We start from the raw sequence: 20,930 nt of genomic DNA on the forward strand, positions 1-20,930 counted from the left end.
TAATGGAGAACAATTTCAAAATTCTGTGTAGAAATTTAGTGTACCAAAGTTAGCTCTACCAGATAAAGCAAACCAAATCATAATCGGTCGAGAAATGAAGGAGAAGAACGATTTTTTTGTGATTTCGAATAAATTTGCATAAATTAGCATAGAATATGATAGTGAATTTCACGATTCTGTGTAGAAGTTTTAAATCCCCCTCCTAGCCCTATCATAATAACAAGCAGAATCAAAATCGGTTGAAAAATAACGAAGAAGAAGCATTTTGAAAACTGTGGACGCCAGGACGGAATGACGGACGGAAGGACGGACGCCACGACATAAGCTCATCGGGCCCTTCGGCAAATTCTAATTGATCTTTTCAAAAAGAGGGAGTGATAGAGCAGTTGTCTCGTAAATGGATGGTCCAGGGTTCGAAACCAAGTCGATGCGCTAGTGCCCTTTGGTAAGGCATTAAAGGTATAGACCAGTTTTGGAAACGCCCCCCTCTCAAAAAATGAAATGAAAGCACTTCTTACCAATCATTATTGTGAAAGAAGATATGTTTTTACTAATACGTGATGATACAAAGTTTGCCGGAAAACCGCCTACTAATTGAAATATTTGGTAAAATATTATATCTATCCATACTGGATAGATATAGCGTAGCCCCATATACATCTTTCCGTGTACAGTGGTTGTAACTTTACCAAGACTGGGCCAAATTTCTTATAATTTTGATGATTCCAGAACATTGCAGTACACACCAATACTTATTTGCTAGATGATCAACCTTTACTGATCGATTCCACAACGTTTCTTTCACAATGCAATCGCATGACCAGAACTGCAGGTCTATCCACTTTACCAGGTCCTTATTCGGATAGGACTAAAAGCCGTCGGTCCCCTGTTTGCCTAATTACAAGCATAACACATGCTTTCTATGGCAGTCAGGTAAAAAAAAAAAAAAAAAAAAAAGCGAACGGTATCAAAAGGATGGTACATTTTATTGACAGGCCTGACTTAACTAGGGAGAAGAAGGATAACATCAAACAAAAGATCTATTCATTATGACGCTTCTTTCTTTTGATAAAGTAAAGTTTTATTGAGTGAATACATAGCTCGCTCTAAATTAGGAGAGAACAGGAACTGTGGCAGGATTTCACGCCCGTGATTTAGGGGAGAATAAAAGATTTCCCGTCCAAAAGGCGTTTTAAATTATATAGCTCTTTTAAAAAGTGGAATGAATAGAAAAAAAGATTGTAAAAAAAGAGACCAGATACTGTATCAAGATTATGAAACATGCCTTTCTAAAAGAAAGAATAAGAGTAGCTAGGGAACAAGAACAAAAATCTTCTAAAAATCGAGCTAACTAGGGCGGAAAATAAATAATGGTGATGAGGTTCTTTTCACTTCACCTTAGTAGAGTGAAAACAAAAGAAACTTCAATTTTAAAAGAGAAAACATCAACTGTGTCGATCACAAGTGTGTGATTTTAAAAGGAGAAAACAAAAAATCCGTCTGGTCAGGGTGTGTTTGTATTATTAATCTTAGCTTTTTGAAAAACGAAATATGAAAGAAAGTAGGCTTTTAAAAAGAGAGAGAACAGGAATTGTGTCAAGATTAAGCCACAGGTGTTGTTTCTTTTCTTTTCATACGATTCAATTCACTCAAGTAGGCACAATCTTTCTGGAATATTATTTGTTACGCTTTATAAATGGACATGTATGGTTTGGACATGTTTTAATATTGTTTCGTTTGATCTCAGATGGATTTTCCTTGATTTTAAAAACATAATTATGTGTTGCGTTCTGATATTGCCTTCAGAAATAAAGTTGTTAAAGGAAACCGAACCCCAAGAAATGACTTTACTTATTCTGAGAGATCTATTACATCATTTCCCATTAGTCTACAAAATTCCCCACCAAAATGTATGAGAGAGGTATAAAGCAAGACACTTTCTCAGCACGACATGGGCATCGCCATTTTCTTGATAACGTGACGTACTATGTGAAGTCGTTGATCAAGTAAATGTATTCAAATTTATGGATAACAATCCGTTTTTTTTACATAGCGCTCAATACACCGATCCAGCCTAAGCGCTTTACAGATATATTATTACCCCGGTCATCGGATTCAGGCTTACCCGCACACAATGTGTGCACATTTTCCACTCCCTGGGGAACATTCCATCAGCCAGTCGCCATTTTACAAGCGAACACTTGCTCGTCCAACCACATTAACGTTCGCATCCTACCGGGTACCCATTTAACACCTGGGTGGAGACTAGCAAGTTAAGGTAAATATCTTGCCAAAGAAAATCAGTGCCGTACGTGTCGGGATTCGAACCCTCGACCTTCGCATCTACAGTCAAGCGCCTTAAACCACTCGACCACGATGGATGCTTCCTTCCCAGACGTGTGTGGTGATGAAGCATTATTTTTTATTCACCTGCTATTATCCTTTGTAGTATTTCAAGAACGCAAATTGCATAAATAAGTTGATATTCTTCTGGGGTGAAGGTTTTGCATCAATCAGTGGCGGATCCAGGGGGGCCGGAACGGAACGGAAAGAAAAGTCGGGTGAGAAAGGGAGAAAGACAAGCAATGCGATGGTCACAACCCGCCGTACTTGCAAGCGCGTGCTGTCTACGTGCAAAACGTCGGCAAAATTTGGGTATCCGTACGTGGTGAGTACCGCCTCCGTACGGATTAGGGAGCACGCAGAAACACCGTAGCACTTTTAGTACACGAGGAACTTTCGCTGCGTTCGGGCTGCGGTCGGGCTACCGATTCACCCCAGTGCGTGTGACGTGCGTGCCCTGTACTGCCAACGAGCGCACAACGCACTGACTCCGTGTGTCTTTTAAATTTGTTTCCCACGGTCACTAATTTGCTCTACGGAAGGCGCACTTAGCACGTGAGTGCTGGGCACTTGATAAGTGCGTGGTCCGTGCTTACTCGCCACATCCCAAGTTCAACTGTCCAATGAGCACGCAGAATATTAACTCACGTGGACCGTGCAGAGTAAGCACGTGCTCCGCACTTAAACGCACGTTGTGCGCACTGATTTATGCAGTATATAGGGGTGCGTTCAATCGATTTTTCGAAGCTAGAATCACAAACATGAATCACAAATCAAAACGCCGTTATAAAAAAGAAACAAGGTGATAGAAGGAAAAAACAAGGAATAACATTAGAATAGAAGGAAGAAACAAAGAATAGCATAAGGAAAGGTGATAGAAGGAAAAACAATTAGGAATAACATAAGAATAGAAGGAAGAAACAAAGAATAACAAAAGAGAAAGTGATAGAATTATAAAAACAAAGAATAACATAAGAAAAGGTGATAGAAGGAAAAAACAACATAAAATAGAAGTAAGAAACAAAGAATAACATAAGAAAAGACAGAAAGAGAAAGTGATAGAAGGAAAACAAGGAATAACATAACGGAACAGGGAACGATAAAGAGCATGGTATAGTGAACGCAAATTGCATGAAAAGCATGCAGGCGCGCGGTTTGTGCCCAAACCGGATCAGGCCACGATAGAATCGTGTTTGAGACTACGTTCGTTCAATCGAATTTTGGCGACCGTGATTCTGCAGAATCATGATACAAAACGCATCTTTTTCAGCGTTTCATGTTTGTGTTTTTAAACACGTTTATTTTTACGACCGACGAAAAAAAATCGCTTGAACGAATTGTGTTTTAAACTAAACGTCTTTGAAAACCGTGATTCTAGGGTGAAAAAGTGTCGATTAAACGCACCCATAGTCTCTGCGGTGGAATGGGCGGCATCTGGACCTCTGAGAACGTTGGAATGTCGTCATACCCCGACATCGGGCGGAAAAACTCACCGAGTTCATCGCACGTGCACGTACTTACAACGTCATAGTAAGGACACCGTACGTAAGCAGCACGTGCAAGTACGGCCTCCGTACGATAACGTGGCAACCGCACGGAGACCGTACGTTGTAAGCACGTACAACGCACTCACCACATGCGCAACGTACGATGCACGCAACCGCTCACGGCCAGGGGTGGCGTGCGGGCCACATACTTACACCATGCGTTTGACGTGCGTTGCCCCCCCCCCTCCCACTCAGTGTTGTTTAGGGTACGCACATGCGTGTTCCCTCCTTTTGAAAACACCCCCTAAGTCCGGTGTGTATAGTCAATTTTGTGTACTACGAGCCGGACTTTGGTGCGTGAAAAGTACCCCTTTACCGGACATTTTGGTAACACGCACGTCATTCTGACCCCGGAGTGGGGGGGGGGGGGTGGGCGTCGTCGGTACTCCCTCCCTGCCTTTGCCACTCCCTTCTATACGTTTTCAGAAAAACGTGGAGGCTGTGACCTCCTAAAACCGTACGGACTAAAAACACGCACAGTTGGTTGTGACCAAATGGCGCTAAATGGCGCTAAGTGACAGTAACTACGAATAAGGGAAAAACTGGAATCGGGAGATGTGGAGGTGATTCCAGAATTAGGCTTGGCAAACGTTATTGAATAGAGGGGGCCTGGCCGCGAATTTGTTATTCCCAAACAGGATGGCAATTAATTTCTTATATTTCCGTTCTTTTGATTGGCTGATATGTTCTACGTCATTAGCAGCTTGGAAAGATCGGGTCACAAACAATAAGACTCTGATTATTTATTGCTTTGCCTATAAAGGCTAAAAACTGAATAAACTGAGATTTGAACCCTCAAGTCGACTTCAAAGTGCCATTAGTAACACGCTGTCCTTACCGATTGAGCCAACAATGGGTTGATGAAAAGTGATTCTGCATGATTTCTATAACCCTATCACTCACCCTAACGGTAATAACGTAACATATGAGCCAATCAGATCGGATGACCGGATATATTAGCATTGGCAAACCTGTTTGGGAAAAAAAATTCGCGGCCGGGCCTACCGCATAAAATCCCCCCCCCCCCCCACTCAGTGTTATTTAGGGTACGCATATGCGTGTTCCAAGCGACCCCCCCCCCCTTTTTCAGCAAAAGTCCGGTGTGTAAAGTCAATACGGATCGACCTTTTTCTTTTGTTATACGAGCCTTCTTCAGCACCCCTCCCCCCTTTTCAACAAAAGTCCGGTGTGTAAAGTCAATACGCGCGGGTCGACTTTTTTCTTTTGTTACGAAAGGACATTTTGGTAACACGCATGGGGTCCGTTCGTCCTCGGAGTGGGGGGGGGGGGGGGGCGGGATAAAATCTCGAGCCGCGGATTCAAAGTTAAACGTTAAAAACAGTCCCTGCGCTACAAAGTTAATCACTCTTTTGTGAGAAATTTGAAAAGGGCACAATATTTTGGACGTCTTTTAAATAGCAGTATACTCAACAGTCACATTTTAAATTAACGGTAGGGCCGCTTCACAACTCTTATTTTGCCCTTCATTTGGATTCAGCTCATACCAACTCGCGTGTGCCTGTATTTGAACTCGTGTTGGTTGTAATCATCGACAGGGGCGGCAATCCTGGGCCGATATGGGGACACGTCCCCCAGGAAATATAGAAATATAGCTAGCAAGAAATATAGCGGAAAGAACGTACGTATTGGGCTTAGGGATTTTCTAGAATGCATATATAATTGTGCTCACTAGACAAGGATTAAAACTTGAGAATGGTACAACGAATCCTCTTCTTTGTCTAATAATTTCATGAATATCAAATTTCAAATTTTTGGTCGCTCGTCTCGCTCACTTGCCAAATTGTGAAACCAGAAAATTACTTTTTTCGGGCAAAAGGCTATAGCCCCCCCCCCCCCATGAAATATCAGAAATTGTACCGGTATGGTGCTTCTAATATGACCTTGTCAGTATTAGTATGTTGAGTTGAAAAAATGGTCTGCGCAATTTTCAAATTCCGGCCCCCCCCCCCCCCCCCCCCCCCCCCCCCCCCCATTGGAGAATCCTGGAACCGCGCCTGTAAATGAAATAGATTTGTCAACTACTAAAGTGTAGTATTTATAAATGAATTTAGTTACATTTGTTCCCCTGTTATTTATTTTTCACCAAATATGATATATATCTTCTCAGTTATGATTTTTCCTCATTGAAAAGTAAAGGTTTCGTTAGTGATTTAAAAATTATTTCCAACTAAAGCTTGGTGCATGATACATGTACAACTTCAACTGGTACATCACATTTCCAAGAAAATGGCTGCGTCCATGTCATAATAAAAGGCATCACAGCATGCAAGGAATATCTTCATTTATATATCTCTTGTACTATCTCTTTAAACCTTACAATAAGCAGTTCACATTTATAGTCCCGCAAGGTTTTTTCTCCATAATCTATATATTTATCTTTCTAGCATCAAAGGGCGCCTGGCAGTCACTCCCCACCACTTAAATTGTCTGGCAATGGCCATTTTTGTATCATTGGACTGAAAGATACTCTGCCGCCCCTGCCAGGCATGCACCAAACTTTTTTCTGAAGAAAGTAGTAAGACTGAAGAAGCTTGCTGGGACCGGATTGGGAGCTGATTTCACCACCCTTCGCACCTCCACTCTAGCTCTTGCCTTCTCCATCGCTGAGTATGCTGCACCTGCCATAGCACCCATGTACACAAGGTTGATGCTGTCCTCAATGATGCTATGAGACTATCAGCAGAACACTCACTAAGCTTGCCCAAAAGCATGACAGAGATAAATGCCTTGTTCCTGCCCCCTCTGCCTTTGAAGGACAACGTCTCCCTAGAAGACACTTTACAACACAGGCTGCTGAGCTGCGGCTTGAGAAGCCCCCCTCCACCTTACCCACTTGGATAGCAAAACGCTGGTCAGACCAGTGGAATTCGTCCACTACCAACTTGAAGGAGTTCATCCCAAAGTCCTGTGCAAAACCAAGTGGCAGCGACCTCTCAAGAAAAGCCTGGGTCAACCTCAACCGTATCAGAACTGGAGTTAGCTGTACACAATATTTCCTTCATGCTATTGGAGCTGAATCATCACCAAACTGCAGTGGAGAGATCCAAACTATGGATCATGTCATTGATGGTTGTCCTATCTACAAATCCCCTCACAGTGCTTCCGGACTTTGTGAGCTCGATGATGAGACAATCAGTTGGCTTAATAAGGATCTTCCTAACTAGCTGATGTACCCCCTGATATTCTTTGTAGGAACGAACGAGTAAGACTGTAGCATGTCTCTGGTAAGACATGCATATTACAACATACAAACACAAGCACACACACACACACACACACACAAACAAACAAAAAAACATTTCTAAGAGTTTTTAATGCTGTTTGTATAATTAACCTCAGTTCATATATGCTCAATTATTGGATGGTGTTTCCCTTTCGACACCCTTTAATCAGAGTAACACATCAGTGTGAATCAAAGAATTAATATCTCCTCATTTGTTGAATTAATGGATGCCTATAGCAACACAATTGACGTGGTTGTGAATACAAAGGTCTCTCTCATTTACTCTTGAGTCATTTGAGACTATCTCTATCCATGAATATTAAAATGCATGAAGAAGTGACATTGAATATACGATATCTAATAATTATCCAAAGTGAAATATAGTACAAATAATTATGAAACGTCATAGACATTACGCCTACCGTTGATGATCCTTTCAGATAATTTCCCTGTCATTAGACCACTCAACTACATATCGCTAGACCCCTGTATTTCAACTTGGACCTAAATACACAATAGTGAGAAATAAAAATGAGAGAATTCATATAGATGTATATACACTAGAGTTTCACGAATCCAATGCTCTTCTGAGCAGATGAAATAGGGGCCTCACAGTAAGGGACCTACATATAGCTCCCAACCCCTTTGCACCAGGAACAAAGGATTTATTGGAACAGTAGGGCAATATAAGGGGTGCTGATCCCACGTCCCCTGCAGGGGGAGGTATCCCATTCTAACAAATTTAGGTCATCTTCACAAAAAAATGATTCCTACAATGTTTTGCCAGAATCCATACCAACATTTTGGAATCAAAATCATATCTACACTAATTAATAAATAATGAAGGTAACCAGCCATTTTGAAGAGATATCCTTGATTCAAAAGGAACAATTAAAAAAACAAAAAACATCCGCATTTTTCAAGATACGTGCATGCACATTTTTTTTATCAATTTGCCATGCTTGCATTGCTGTTTGGATGGTGGATATTGAGAGGATATACCCCATCTGATCTATGCTGCAGACAATTCCTACAAATTTTGGTTAAAATCTGGCCATGCATTTTTGAGAAGTCAAAAATGTAGAGCAGAGGGATTTTTTTTTTTTTTGGGGGGGGGGGGGGGGGGAGTGCTTCTCCCGAGCCCCTTCCCCTTGCAGGGTTAGTAGCTCTTTATAAAAATTTCATAAAACCCCTGCTTGAGGAATGCTTCCTATAAAGTTAATTCAAAATAACTACATGAATTTTTAAGGAAAAGTTGTTAAATGTCTAATTATTGCCATAGGGGCACTTTGGGGATGCTGCCACAAGCTCCATTTGGGGCATATACCTTATTTGAACAACTTTAGATCTCCTTTTCCTGCAGGTGATTCCAAACATTTTTGGTTAGAATCCAGCCACAGGTTTCCAAGATTAAGAAAATGTGCAATTTCTGTCAGTGAGGGGGTACATACCTTTTAAACAACTTTTAAACACCCCCCCCCCCCCCCCCCCTCTGCCTAAAGATTATTTTTACCAAGTTTGGTTAAATCTGGCAATGACTTTTTGAGAAAATATGTGAAAGATATTTGGCTCAGGAGAGCTGAAAAAATATATACATATATATGCTCAAAGCTAGGATCCAACTGATGCACGTGGCTATCACTGTTCAAAACTCAGTTTGTGTTCTAGTGGTAAGGCATTGGTGTTCTAAGCTAGGGACCGGGTTCGATTTCCAGCGGAGAACCTTTGCAAATCTTGAAAAGGCGAAGAAAGCGATGGGGAACCTTGAAAGAGCTACATACCATCATTCTCTCATTTCATTTCTCACAGTTGTGTATTTATTTCCAGAGTCACCAAAAGTAAAATTTCCAGTAGAATGAAGAGGTCTCTGGTTTGGTCAGTTGTGCCATACTTTTACTCTTTTGACATTCTACAAAATCTGACCATTGCTTGTTCTGAATAATATTCAAAATGTATAGACTAATAGCCAATAAGCATTTGTTTACTCATGCAGAAAACTAGTATTTTCATCTAAGAAGCACATCAACATTTTGGAAAAATCACAATGCCTTCTCTTTTCTTTTTTCATGGGAGATTATATTTCATTGTTTATTCTTTGCTTTTGTGTTACTATTACAAGGAAAAGAATGATTAAATGAATATTAGTATGTCAAGAGATGCTCATTCCTTTATTTTTCAGATTATAGAGACTTCTCCTCAAAGAATCCCACCCCTGACAGCTATCACAGTAGGGCACACTCTTGTCATCTGACTGGTCAGCTTCTGGAGGTAATTACTGGATATGTCTTTCCATGCCTTTTGAAGAATCTCCGTCAGATGGGATTCATTTGTTGGCATTTTCTCAAATCTAGCTCTTCCCATAGCAGCTCTAGCAGATTCAGATCACGGGACTGTTTTTCATGACTCCTTTCTCGTTTTCTTCAGGTAGTTTTTACACAGCTTTGAGGAGAGATGTTCATTATTGGCTCTAAATACCCTAGATAATCTTCCAATTCAAGTTTAGTACAGAGTATTAAAGTGCCAACCATACTCAGAACATGATCCTAACAAACTGTAACAGTCATGTGTCCTTCATCTATCGTTTCAGCAATGATACCCAAGATAGTTGGACTCTCATCTCATTAGGGTTGGAATACAGTAAGTGAATCCATCATGATGAAAACTGCTGCAATGCCATCTTGACCCTGTCAATGATAAAAAGGCTTTCTTGTGAATAAAGGTCCAACCATGACTGAGCACTGTACAATTACATTTATGTATACCTATTAAATATACAATCAGTATTTCATTTTAAAAGTGCATTTAAAAAGTGCAAGACACAATGCACATAAAACAGAAATACTTACAAAAACCAGAAAAAAATAAATAATAGTATTAAGTACAAATAAAAACCATTATTAAGATAAATTGGGAAAAATATATTTCCAGGCACTTCTGCACTGTGGGAGTTTGGCAATTCGTCAATACATGTCCATTAATTCATTTGTATTCATAAACAATTGATGATCAATGCATGGAGTTGTTATGATCTTTGATTTTGATCCATTTAGCATGATTTTGGTCTCATCTTAAAGATAAGATTCTGAGGTTTCTTTTCCAATGCACAAACATCATTTCCACAACGGTTTCAGAATAGATATATTTAAGATTGGGTATTGACAAAAAGAGATTCATTTTCTTTGCACTTCAGTGTTAATTTTTACCATTAAATTACTTTTGCATTAACATAAAATTGTCATCTGTAGAACGAGTAGATTTTGATCTTTTTATTGGTATCAAAATCCTGAGATGATATGGCGTAGCTGGGGTCAGGAACCAAGAAAAACCTGACAGTCTTAGATATAAACAATTTGAAATAGTGGAGACTTTGTACAAGATCTCATGATATGATCTTCCAGTGCCAATTATAATGTAAACCAGGGGTACGTGCCTCAAATTAAATTTTATGCACAGTACGGGGCCTACGGGCCATACGGGCCCTACTTTTGACCGCGTGCTGGGTGAGGACCTATGAGAGGAAAATGCTTGTGACAGAAAAGTTACTCAAAATTTCAATATTTTTGTAGTGGTTAAGATCAGGTAAGGATACAAAAATATACAGATATAACAGTTTTTAGAATACCGCCCCTTACAGAGCCAGCGGGTCCTGATATAAACCAAACTTTGTGCAATAGCCATATTATTGCACCGGCCAGCTTAGAATTGTGTTTAATTTAAATATTTTGGAATTTTTAGGCTAAATTCGTATTAAAAAATGTCCAAGAATTACTTTGCATCAACTTCAAGTTGACATATTTTGTATTTCTCTGGTAAACCATTCAAAATAAACAATTTGCTTTTGTAGCTGGGTCAGGTACCACAAACTCTATTCACTATGCAAAATTGCTGATGAATAAGTAGCAAAATTACAGTCAATTGTGATTGTGAAAATAATAATTTAAAGGGATCGTTTAACAATGTTTAATCTGAGATACACGTCCTTACTTGTTATCAGTGTCTGTGAAATGGTGTAATATTGAAGTCCTAAAATTATTGCGCTTCAAAATGATCAAGAAGTGCCTCAAAAAAGTAAAAAATCTTTGAGTGACCGGTTTTACCATACTCATTTTCCCCAATAGACTGTAGTGTTATGAAAACCGTTTTGCAAACGGTTTTCAAAATTTGTAATTCCAATCATAAATATCTTGATTTAAAATCAGACAGGCGCTTGGCTTGTAAAAGTCATGGGGTTCCTGATTGACCTAAAGGTTTATAATTATCATTGCAGCATGAACTAAATCCAGAATTTTGTTTCAGAATCTAAGACAAAGTTACCGGATCCCTTTAAACATTAGGGATTAGGTATAGAAATTCTAAAGAATTTGAAGTTATTGCATTCCGCCATGAAAACCAAAGATAATGCTCTCTATCAACAAGAAAGCGCGATGCTGTAAAAGTCAAGAGCACGTATATCAGTCTAGCCTGCGAATGAGACGCCAAATAAATCTTCAATGTAAGCCTCATTAGCATATGCGCTGCGGTCTGACTAAATTGAAAGTTTTTTTAAAAACACACTATTAGTGTTATCATAATTATTATTATTATTACTATTATTATTAAATATCATCATTATTATTATTTTTCTTATCATTATCATTCATTGTAAAGCTTACTTACTTGTCAAATAGAACAGTATCGCTGGCACTGAGCAAGGACTGTAGCTGTTTCTGTACCCCATATTCCTTGAGTTTGGACTGCCTCTCTGTAGCTCCATCCTCTTGATTCCATACTAGATTGTTGATGCAGTACACTGATGCTATCTGAAGCCTCACATTGTCATGTCTCTGCATACATATATACCATACACAAATACTGATTAGCAATGAGGTATTTTGCTTTCTCTTTACAACACTTTCAAGCTTTTTTCTTCTTTTTTAAGTCATACATATATTTGACTCAAAATTTGCAACAATCTGATATACCTTTGTGAATTCATGACCTTTTGTGACTTTTTGTCAGCCATTCAGGCTGACAAAAAGTGGGAGAGAGGAGGGTGTAACAAATTGATTGAGAGAGAGAGAGAGAAGGGGGGTGGAGATGAAACAGATAGTGAAGAAGGTTGGAAGACAGTGATAAGTGACATCATAAATACAGTTAGGAGGGGAGGGCGCTAATGCTAACCCATCTTTTTGCACCCCATGACCTTGTGAATTTGGGATGGGCAGTGAGAATAATTTCCTGATATTCCAGCAAGTCCCTTAAGTTTGTTTCGCACCCACAAAAATTAACCGGCTTTGATGTATGCACGACACGGTAAAGTATGGATAGTTTTTTCTGAGTGAATTTGTTTACATCGAGTTAACATGGAGATTCAGGGCGCGCAGTGACCAATAAATGCACACATGTGAATATAAGACGGCTCTTCGTCAGGATTGACAATAGATTTCTGATTTAAATTTTCAAAGCATTTTTTCCAACATTGGTGAGTTGAATTGATTTTATTTACTGCCTTTTAGGCAGACCCGTAGCCAGAGTTTGATGTTTGGGGGGGGGGGGGGGCACATACATGTATGTCCTGGGGAGGGGTCTAAAAAAGTTCAACCGATCTTGGAAATTCGTGCCCCCCCCCCCCCCCCCTGGCTACGTGCCTGCTTTTAGGAAGGTGTCGCCAATTGTGACTAAGGTGCAAATTTTGAGTGAGTTCTGGTGAGTTTTATATTTTTTAGTTCTGTTTGGAAATTTTGAGAATGAATTTTTCCCTAAACAAAAATATACTAAGGCCAAAAAAAAATCAAATTATTTGGTTGTCCTCGATTGCTTTTCTGGAGTAGGGGTGGGAGGGCAGATTTGTTTTTCTTTTTGGATTTCATTTTGTGTGTGTCTTTTTGTGATTTTTTTCTTTTCCCCATTTTTTCTTTTTTATAAATATTTTTCCATAAAAAAAATCAAAAATAATTAGGATGTCAAGCATTTAAACAAACAAAGTCTATAAAAACACTTTAATATGGTAAAAGACTAGTTTAATGTACAATGAATATCAAGACCAACACAGAAATTATTTTTGGCTTTGAAATACAGCACCTTTTAAATCCGCACTGCACTACTTATAGCTACTTGCGCCCTCGATATAGCAAACAATGCCTAATAGCTGACCATTGGTCCCCATGATCCTCTTTATCTTAACCGAGAGCTGATTTGATGAGATAACCACCTGTCCAGTGACATTGCAGGGTGGTCTAATCCCTCCTGTAAACTAGTACAGATGGGCTTTTTGACATAGAAAAATAAAAATGGCAAGTTTAATAAATTCAGAATTGCGTACTGAAAAGACCAAACTGGCAACTGGATGCATTTTGATCCTTGCAAAATGCATAAAATGATATGTTTGGCATTTAAGATTGCTCCCCCCCCCCCCCCCCCCCAAAAAAAAAAAACAGACACAGTTATCACCCAAGAGCTACATTATCTTCATGCATGTTGTCACTCTACACAGTCATCACATCAGTCAGAAGTTAAGGGCTAGGTGATAATAATAATTTTAAAATATTTTTAAACACAAAAAGTAAGGGTACACAACTGAACATTAAAATCAGTACTCACCATGTAGCATGTGAGTTTCTTGAGGATATCTTCATTGGACATGATTACCTCTTTGGCTGATGTCCCATCTGCTATATTAGCAAGTATGCATAGTGTCTGAGAATACAAGAAAATATATTGTAATAGCAATTATAAAAATAAGGATATTACGATAGGATATAAGGTATAGGAATAAGGAGAAAAATAAGAATTTGAATTGGAAAGAGAAAAAGTATAGGAAAGGGAATAGAATGGGAATGGTAACTAGAAATATTGCTGCAGCGCAATGCGAATTGCAGTGGCAGTGATTTTTGTGTCATCCTTATGTTCGAAGGAGGGACAAAGATTCTCTCTCACCTCCCTAAAACAAAAGGATGAGGTAGAGATCGCCACTAGTGGCTCAGACTATGGTCAAGACTAGGAGCAGCATCACTAAAACAATAAATGTGTAGATTAGAGTATAATGCATGTCTGTAGAAAATTTGAAAGAAATCTGTCAAGAAATATGGCAGTTAGAGTGACAAAAGGGACATATGACCTTTGACCATGTAAAAGACGAGACAATGAGGGCAGCATCGCCCAAAAGTATAGATTGTACCAAGATACATCTCCATACAAAATTTGAAAGAAATCTGTTTTGAATATGACCTGAAGAGCACACACTAAACACCCACAAAATATGACCTTTGACCCTATAATAGACGAAGACAGGTGGCAGCATCACCAAAACACTAAAGATGTGTACATTTGATCAAGATACACCTCCATACAAATTTTGTAAGAACTACTTCAAGAAATGTGGCAGTAAGAGTGACAAAAGGGACAAACGACAATGAGGGCAGCATCACCAAAAAGTTAAGATGTGTAGATTGTACCAAGATTCATCTCTATACAAAATTTGAAAGAAATTCATCAAGAAATGGGGTGTGCAGAGTGCACTCATGCCATCCTGCATAATATGACCTTTTGACCCTATAAAACACGGGACACTGGTGGCAGCCTCACCCCAAACTTTAGGTGCATGGATTTTACGAATGTGTACCTGAGAGCAGCATAAGCACTTATAACTGCAACTGGCTTCAAGAAAACAGGAATAGTAACTGTTGACAGCCTTCAATGAGCATAATTTCGCTCCAGCAAATGTGACAGACAGAGATCTGCCAGGGACAGTAGATTATATCACTTCATCACCACACAACAACGTACCTGTGCAATAGCCATGGACATCTTAACAATCTGAAATATCAGTGAACAACGCCAAGGGCAGGAGCTTCCACTATACCACTAACCAATACTCAGTTGTTGACTTGCCATCATCATCTGGATTCACAGGATCTGATGTCCTACTATCATACAATAAAGCTTCAGCGACAGGACCTTCCCATGTGCCACTAGGAAATGATGAACGTGTTGGATTATCCTCTGGGCAAACTACCTCTGGATTTGCACACCCTGATGTGCCACAAGTTACTAGAGCCTTGGCTGTAGTGCCTTCCAATATGAAACCGGTGAATGACCAACTTGTTGATGTATCATCTACACATACATCATCTGGATCCTCACATGCTGATGTGCCAGTAGATAAGAAGGCATCAACCACAGGATGTTCTAGTAAAGGACAACCAGCCAATCAGACAATCCTTTGTTCGTCATCAATGTCATCTGGGTTCACATGTCTTGATATGTGCTTCACCAAATCCATCTGACATAGCATCCCCCCCCCCCAAGCTACACCAAGATGAGAGAAGCACGTCAAAGAAAGGACGTGGACCTACTGGTACAGCATGTGAACTCACAAGAACCCCCTACAAAGAGTAAGTCAAGATTAGACAGAAGACCAAAATGATACACAAGGGTTGGGGGAAACACAGAAAAAAGAAGTGACAAAGAAAAAGAAAAAGTTACGAAAGAGGAATCTCTTCAACAACAAAATCATCTTCCTCGTCATCAGACGAGGATGATAGCAAGTGCAAGTGCCAGGAAACATTGGGATGGGGGGGGGGGCAAACATTCCAGGGGCAGTGGCGTAATGAGCAAAAACTTTTTTTTGGTGGGGGGGGGGGATAGAAGAAAAAACTGCATCACCACCACTCTTACATGTTACATGCAGGCCACATGGAACATTTTTCAAAGTGAAGCCACAACGATCAGGTAGAGCTTAGCGAGTGGAGCGTATATTGGAGTGGGGTTCAGGGGCTGAGCCCCGGAAGCTCAAGGTTTTCAGGTATTTAATCAGAAAAAGTGAACTCATCTTCTCTACCCCAGTTCCCAGTTGTCTGGGCCCGTATTCAATAAACTTCTTAAGCATGAAATCTAAGTACTTTTTCTTAAATTTTGGCTAAGAAAAAATCTTAGCCAAAAATCGTATTCTATAACAGTATTGGGGACTAAGAAATTTGCCTTAAGATTAAGAAGGATTCTTAGATTTTATCTAAGAAAAAAAGGCTTAAATAGCATGTCATATTCTAATACAATCGAGATATCTAAGATAAGTAAGAAATCTACCCTATATTTAAGCATACTACGAGGATACTTAAATGGGGCTTTGGCACCGGCAGCTCAGTGCAGCTGCTGCAAGCAACCGCTTCGGGTTTCGATCAAATGGAATAAAAACAAAGCATGCAGCGCGAGCGCAGGTTATTAGGTGACCTATATATCAACGTAAGCTTCGCGTGCGCGTCGACGGCGCAGCGCGCAGGAGCGCCATATAAAGGCACTGTACTTGTTTATGTTTGTTTGTACACAAAGTACAACTAAGCTAAACGAGTACCAGCATCTACATAACACTAAATTATGACATGGCTGTCGTATTGGCGCTAAAATATGGAAACAGGGAATAATGTGCAATAGGCATAATATTAGGTGAGACAAAATTTGTTACATTATGAGTCTGATAAAGGTTACATCTAGCCATGATTTGATTAATTTTAGGCTAGCATAACAGTAGACGATGTAAATACAAAGGGTAGCTCCAAATCCAATGCTAGCGCTGGTCGGCCGGCTAGTGACGGCGCTCCCTTCATACTCACAGACCCTGCGGCTGCGACATAAGTAAGCCCGGTTGGGTTCTTCGAAGATGTTTGACAGAAAAATTTTAAAAAACCTACAGTGGATGTTAGATCTAGCCTCAGGGGGGTCTTGACTAGACTGTTTTAGTGTCAGTTGGTCAAGTCCGAAACAAATATGTGAGCATTGTTCCTCCTCCCTTACGCTCTATCTCCCATACATGTTAGCGTATAATTTTCGTGCGGTGCGATTTTTATTTTAACACGCAAATTACATAGGCAAATTGAGTTGCAATTAATTCACTTGAGTCGACCACATTAACTTTCCAACATGACGTCATCGGGTCTAAGAATTTGTCTTATCTTTCGTCTTAGCTAAGACAAACTGCTTTACGTGTTTAGAATACGGCTGAGGCAGCTTTCTTAACCTAGACAAATTCTTAGACATTTTCTTAGACTTAAGAAAAATGTCTTAGAAGTTTATTGAATACGGCTGAGGCAGCTTTCTTAACCTAAATAAATTCTTAGACATTTTCTTAGACTTAAGAAAAATGTCTTAGAAGTTTATTGAATACGGGCCCTGATATACAATATTAAAGTGATGGATAGATTCATGGTTGAGTTAATTTGTGCATAATTCAAGTACATTTACTTTGAAGGGACAGTAATCTTGAGTTATGCACACAAAAATACATACAAAGATTGCAATGTTTTTTCAAAAAAGTTGAAAGTGTATTTTTGGAATGGAATGACAATCTTATTTCGGAGGCACTAAAAAATATTACAAAATACACGTATGCAGATTGCAGAACAGAAATTAATGATAATATCTGTTCCTAATGGATAAATTAATTTGAAATAATCTTGTTCTTGAAAAGTTTGTCATAATTAGTATCAATATTAGCAAAACTTAACTGGAATTCCCATGAATTTTTTTTCCCTCTAAAACTCTCCAACATCATACAGAAGACTTGAAATCAAGTTGGTTTCAATCAAAAAATACAAATATGAGAGGAAAGAATCAGTTAAAAAGGCAAGTCTACCTTGATGTCAAGTTGGTTTTTAAAGAGCAAATAAGTGATACAGATTAGTGAAAGTTTGTGGAAAATCCAATGAGAAACTGATGCGAAAATGATGCCTCTGCCATAAAATGATTTTACAAACCAAAACAAAAGTAACTATTAAAAATTCAAGTTTGATTGTAATCCATTAACAGGTTCTCAGATCATTGTGATTGCAAGCTATTTTCATATACATGTATGATCCTTTGATCTTTCAAACATCTCTCTCATTTGCTTTGTACTGACATTTTCATAAATGTCTTTTTTGGGGGTATGATGAAGAATCAGATCTATCTCAAAGTTGAGTAAAGACACAATGCATTCAAAAACTATATTTAGGATGCATGTGTAAAATAAATATTTTCTTTGGAGATGGAAATTTATGATTTTTAGTACAAAGTGGAAGGCGTCCTCATTATATACATCATTGAGTTGCCAATTTAATTTTAATAGTTTAAAAAGGAAAAAAATGTCATAGCTTTGTTATTGTATAACTAGATTTTCCTTAAACTTTCACTGATCTGTTTCTCTTATTTTTCTGCTTCTATTAAAACCAAGTTAATATTAGATTGGACTTACTGTGAAGTTATTTTGATAAAAAACAAGTCATCATCTCTGTGAATCACCCTGCATTCAGCCACTTTGAAAAATACAACTCTTGAGAGCCTTGGACACAATACTAGACATATGTGTATTTCATCTTCATGAATATCCAGGAAGACACACATCTTGTTTTTGCATAGACAGTGAACATGTTAAGAGCTGCCAGCATCTGAAACTACAGAATTGACATGATGTGTTTGATAAAATACAACTTAACAAATTTATAACTTCATTGGACCTTCCTGAAACTTCTAGTGATATACTTCTCTCATTTTCTGCTTTTGTTAAAAACTAACTTGATGTGAGGGTGGATTAAGAGTGATTGGTAAGCGTACCTGCTCCTTGACCTGGGGCGGATGGTTGCCTTCTAAGATCATGATGACAGCTGTCATGATCTGTGAGCTGTGTGTCAGCATGATGTTATCTATGTGCTAACAAGGGGGAAAAAATGTGTAAAGTACAGGAGTAAATATAGATGTCTTCATATAAGACAATGTAAACAAGAGAGTTGAAAAACAAAAAAATACATACTTGAAAGAGGTTTTACAATAACAACACAACTAATATTAATTACTAGAACTGCAATCGTGTTATAATGATATGCATGCAATGACGTACGTATTTGCTGTCACCGATCTTGATACAGATTGAAGATATCTATAGCAATATGTATGATGTCTGTAGCACTATGTGAAAGACGAATGGGATTTGGCTAGATGAAGAACATGCCAAAACACACGCTCTCACCCGAATTCAAATCACCTCCACACATTTATCAGTATATTAGGTTGGAACCAACTTTCTTCAATTGCGATTTACTCAAAACTTTCTATGTAAACATATACCTTATTTGGTATCATTCGAAAGGGCATTTCATTAAAGCTTATCTGTACTAGTTTATAGGAGGGAGCATTCCAGCCAGGCGTTACTTGATGCTCAAAAACTGTTTGACCAACAATGACAGTCGCATCCTACTGGGTACACATCTAACACCTGGGTGGAGATTAGCAAGTGCAGGTTAATATCTTGCCAAAGAATATTAGTGCCGTGTCGGGATTCGAACCCTCGACCTTTGCATCTCCAGTCAAGCGCCTTAAACCACTCGACCACGACTAAGTGTTGCAGCGGCGCACAAATCGTGATCTTCTGATCCCTTGTTGACCGTACATTGCGAGACGAACGAATATCCCTTGCGATACTATTTTAGATACTATATCCGCAATGAGTAGTATATTTAGCATAAACAGAATTTGTTACAAAATATCACTCTAAAAAAATAAGTAAAATGCTCTGCATGCTCCAGTCACTACAGAATCATTGAGAGTGAACTCACCAGTCTGGTTGACAAGAGGTTTCTTAGCAGCCCTAGAGTCTTCATCAGGATGTCAACATTAGTGTCAATAAGCAGTCGAAACAGCTGATCCGTGCCCATCTTTTCCAAAATATTTGTCTTAATACTCTCATCTGCTTGGAATGCCATGTTCATCAGTCCCCAGATGCCATTAAGACGTAGAGGGGCATTAGAGTTGGTGGTCAGATTGCACAGAATGTCAATTGCCCCTGCTTGAACAATTTTCTGCCAAGAAAAAAAAACAATAAGGTGGGTTGTAGTTATCAAAGTAAAGTCACACATCTGCAGGTTTCTCTATATGTTTCTTTCATACTGCTCTAGTGATCGATATTCAAAAGATGAAATTAAACAAAAGACTTTGAATTGTATAGTACCCGGTACTTGGTTTTATGTTTATTATTTGCAAGTATCATTATTATCCATCTACAGGCAAATCTATTATTAATATCATATGAGGGGTAAGATATTATGGTACACAAGGGCAGAGCCTAAAGATAACCAGAACGTCAATGGCGTAGCGCTCATCCGCATCTCGCAACAACAAATATTGTAAATTTTATGTGGTACACTTTTGAACTGGTCAAAAAATAAAAATTTGATGCCCTGGAAGGAACATAATTTCATTTAGCTGTACAAGATTAAATAGAAACTAAAGGAAATGGAAATGTAAATAGAAACTAAAGGAAATGGAATTTTTGTTATTTTTGGAATAAATTTGCATAAATTACCATAATTAATTAATGGAGAACAATTTCAAAATTCTCTGTAGAAGTTTAAGTACCAAAGTTAGCTCTACGATTTAATGTAAAGCAAACCAAATCAAAATCGGTCGAAATATGAAGGAGAAGAAGCATTTTTTTTTATTTTTAAATGATTTTTGGAACAAATTTGCATAAATTACCATAATTAATTAATGGAGAACAATTTCAAAATTCTCTGTAGAAGTTTAAGTACCAAAGTTAGCTCTACGATTTAATGTAAAGCAAACCAAATCAAAATCGGTCGAAATATGAAGGAGAAGAAGCATTTTTTTTTATTTTTAAATGATTTTTGGAACAAATTTGCATAAATTACCATAATTAATCAATGGAGCAAAATCTCAAAATTCTGTGTAGAAGTTTAGTGTTCCAAATTTAGCTCTACCAGATAAGGCAAACCAAATCAAAATCGGTCAAGAAATGAGGGAGAAGAAGCAATTTTTGTTATCTTTGGAATAAA

General features: G+C 38.6%; 1 protein-coding gene across 2 annotated transcripts in view; it reads right to left on the reverse strand.

Annotated features, from left to right (window-relative positions):
* Window positions 1-7,213: 7,213 nt before the first annotated feature.
* The window catches only part of LOC100891724 (armadillo repeat-containing protein 8), a 77,194-nt gene continuing 63,477 nt past the window's right edge, over window positions 7,214-20,930 (reverse strand). For both annotated transcript variants that reach the window (XM_030974733.1, XM_030974732.1), the window contains 5 exons: window positions 19,695-19,937; window positions 18,697-18,792; window positions 13,714-13,809; window positions 11,791-11,957; window positions 7,214-9,818 (listed from right to left, as the gene is read on the reverse strand). In XM_030974733.1, coding sequence (XP_030830593.1) covers window positions 9,785-9,818; window positions 11,791-11,957; window positions 13,714-13,809; window positions 18,697-18,792; window positions 19,695-19,937 — 636 coding nt within the window. In that variant the 3' untranslated portion in view covers window positions 7,214-9,784. The remainder of the gene's footprint in view (window positions 9,819-11,790; window positions 11,958-13,713; window positions 13,810-18,696; window positions 18,793-19,694; window positions 19,938-20,930) is intronic.

This window comes from Strongylocentrotus purpuratus, unplaced genomic scaffold (assembly GCF_000002235.5).
Source record: "Strongylocentrotus purpuratus isolate Spur 01 unplaced genomic scaffold, Spur_5.0 spur5_scaffold_7, whole genome shotgun sequence".
NCBI classification, from domain to species: Eukaryota; Metazoa; Echinodermata; class Echinoidea; order Camarodonta; family Strongylocentrotidae; genus Strongylocentrotus; species Strongylocentrotus purpuratus.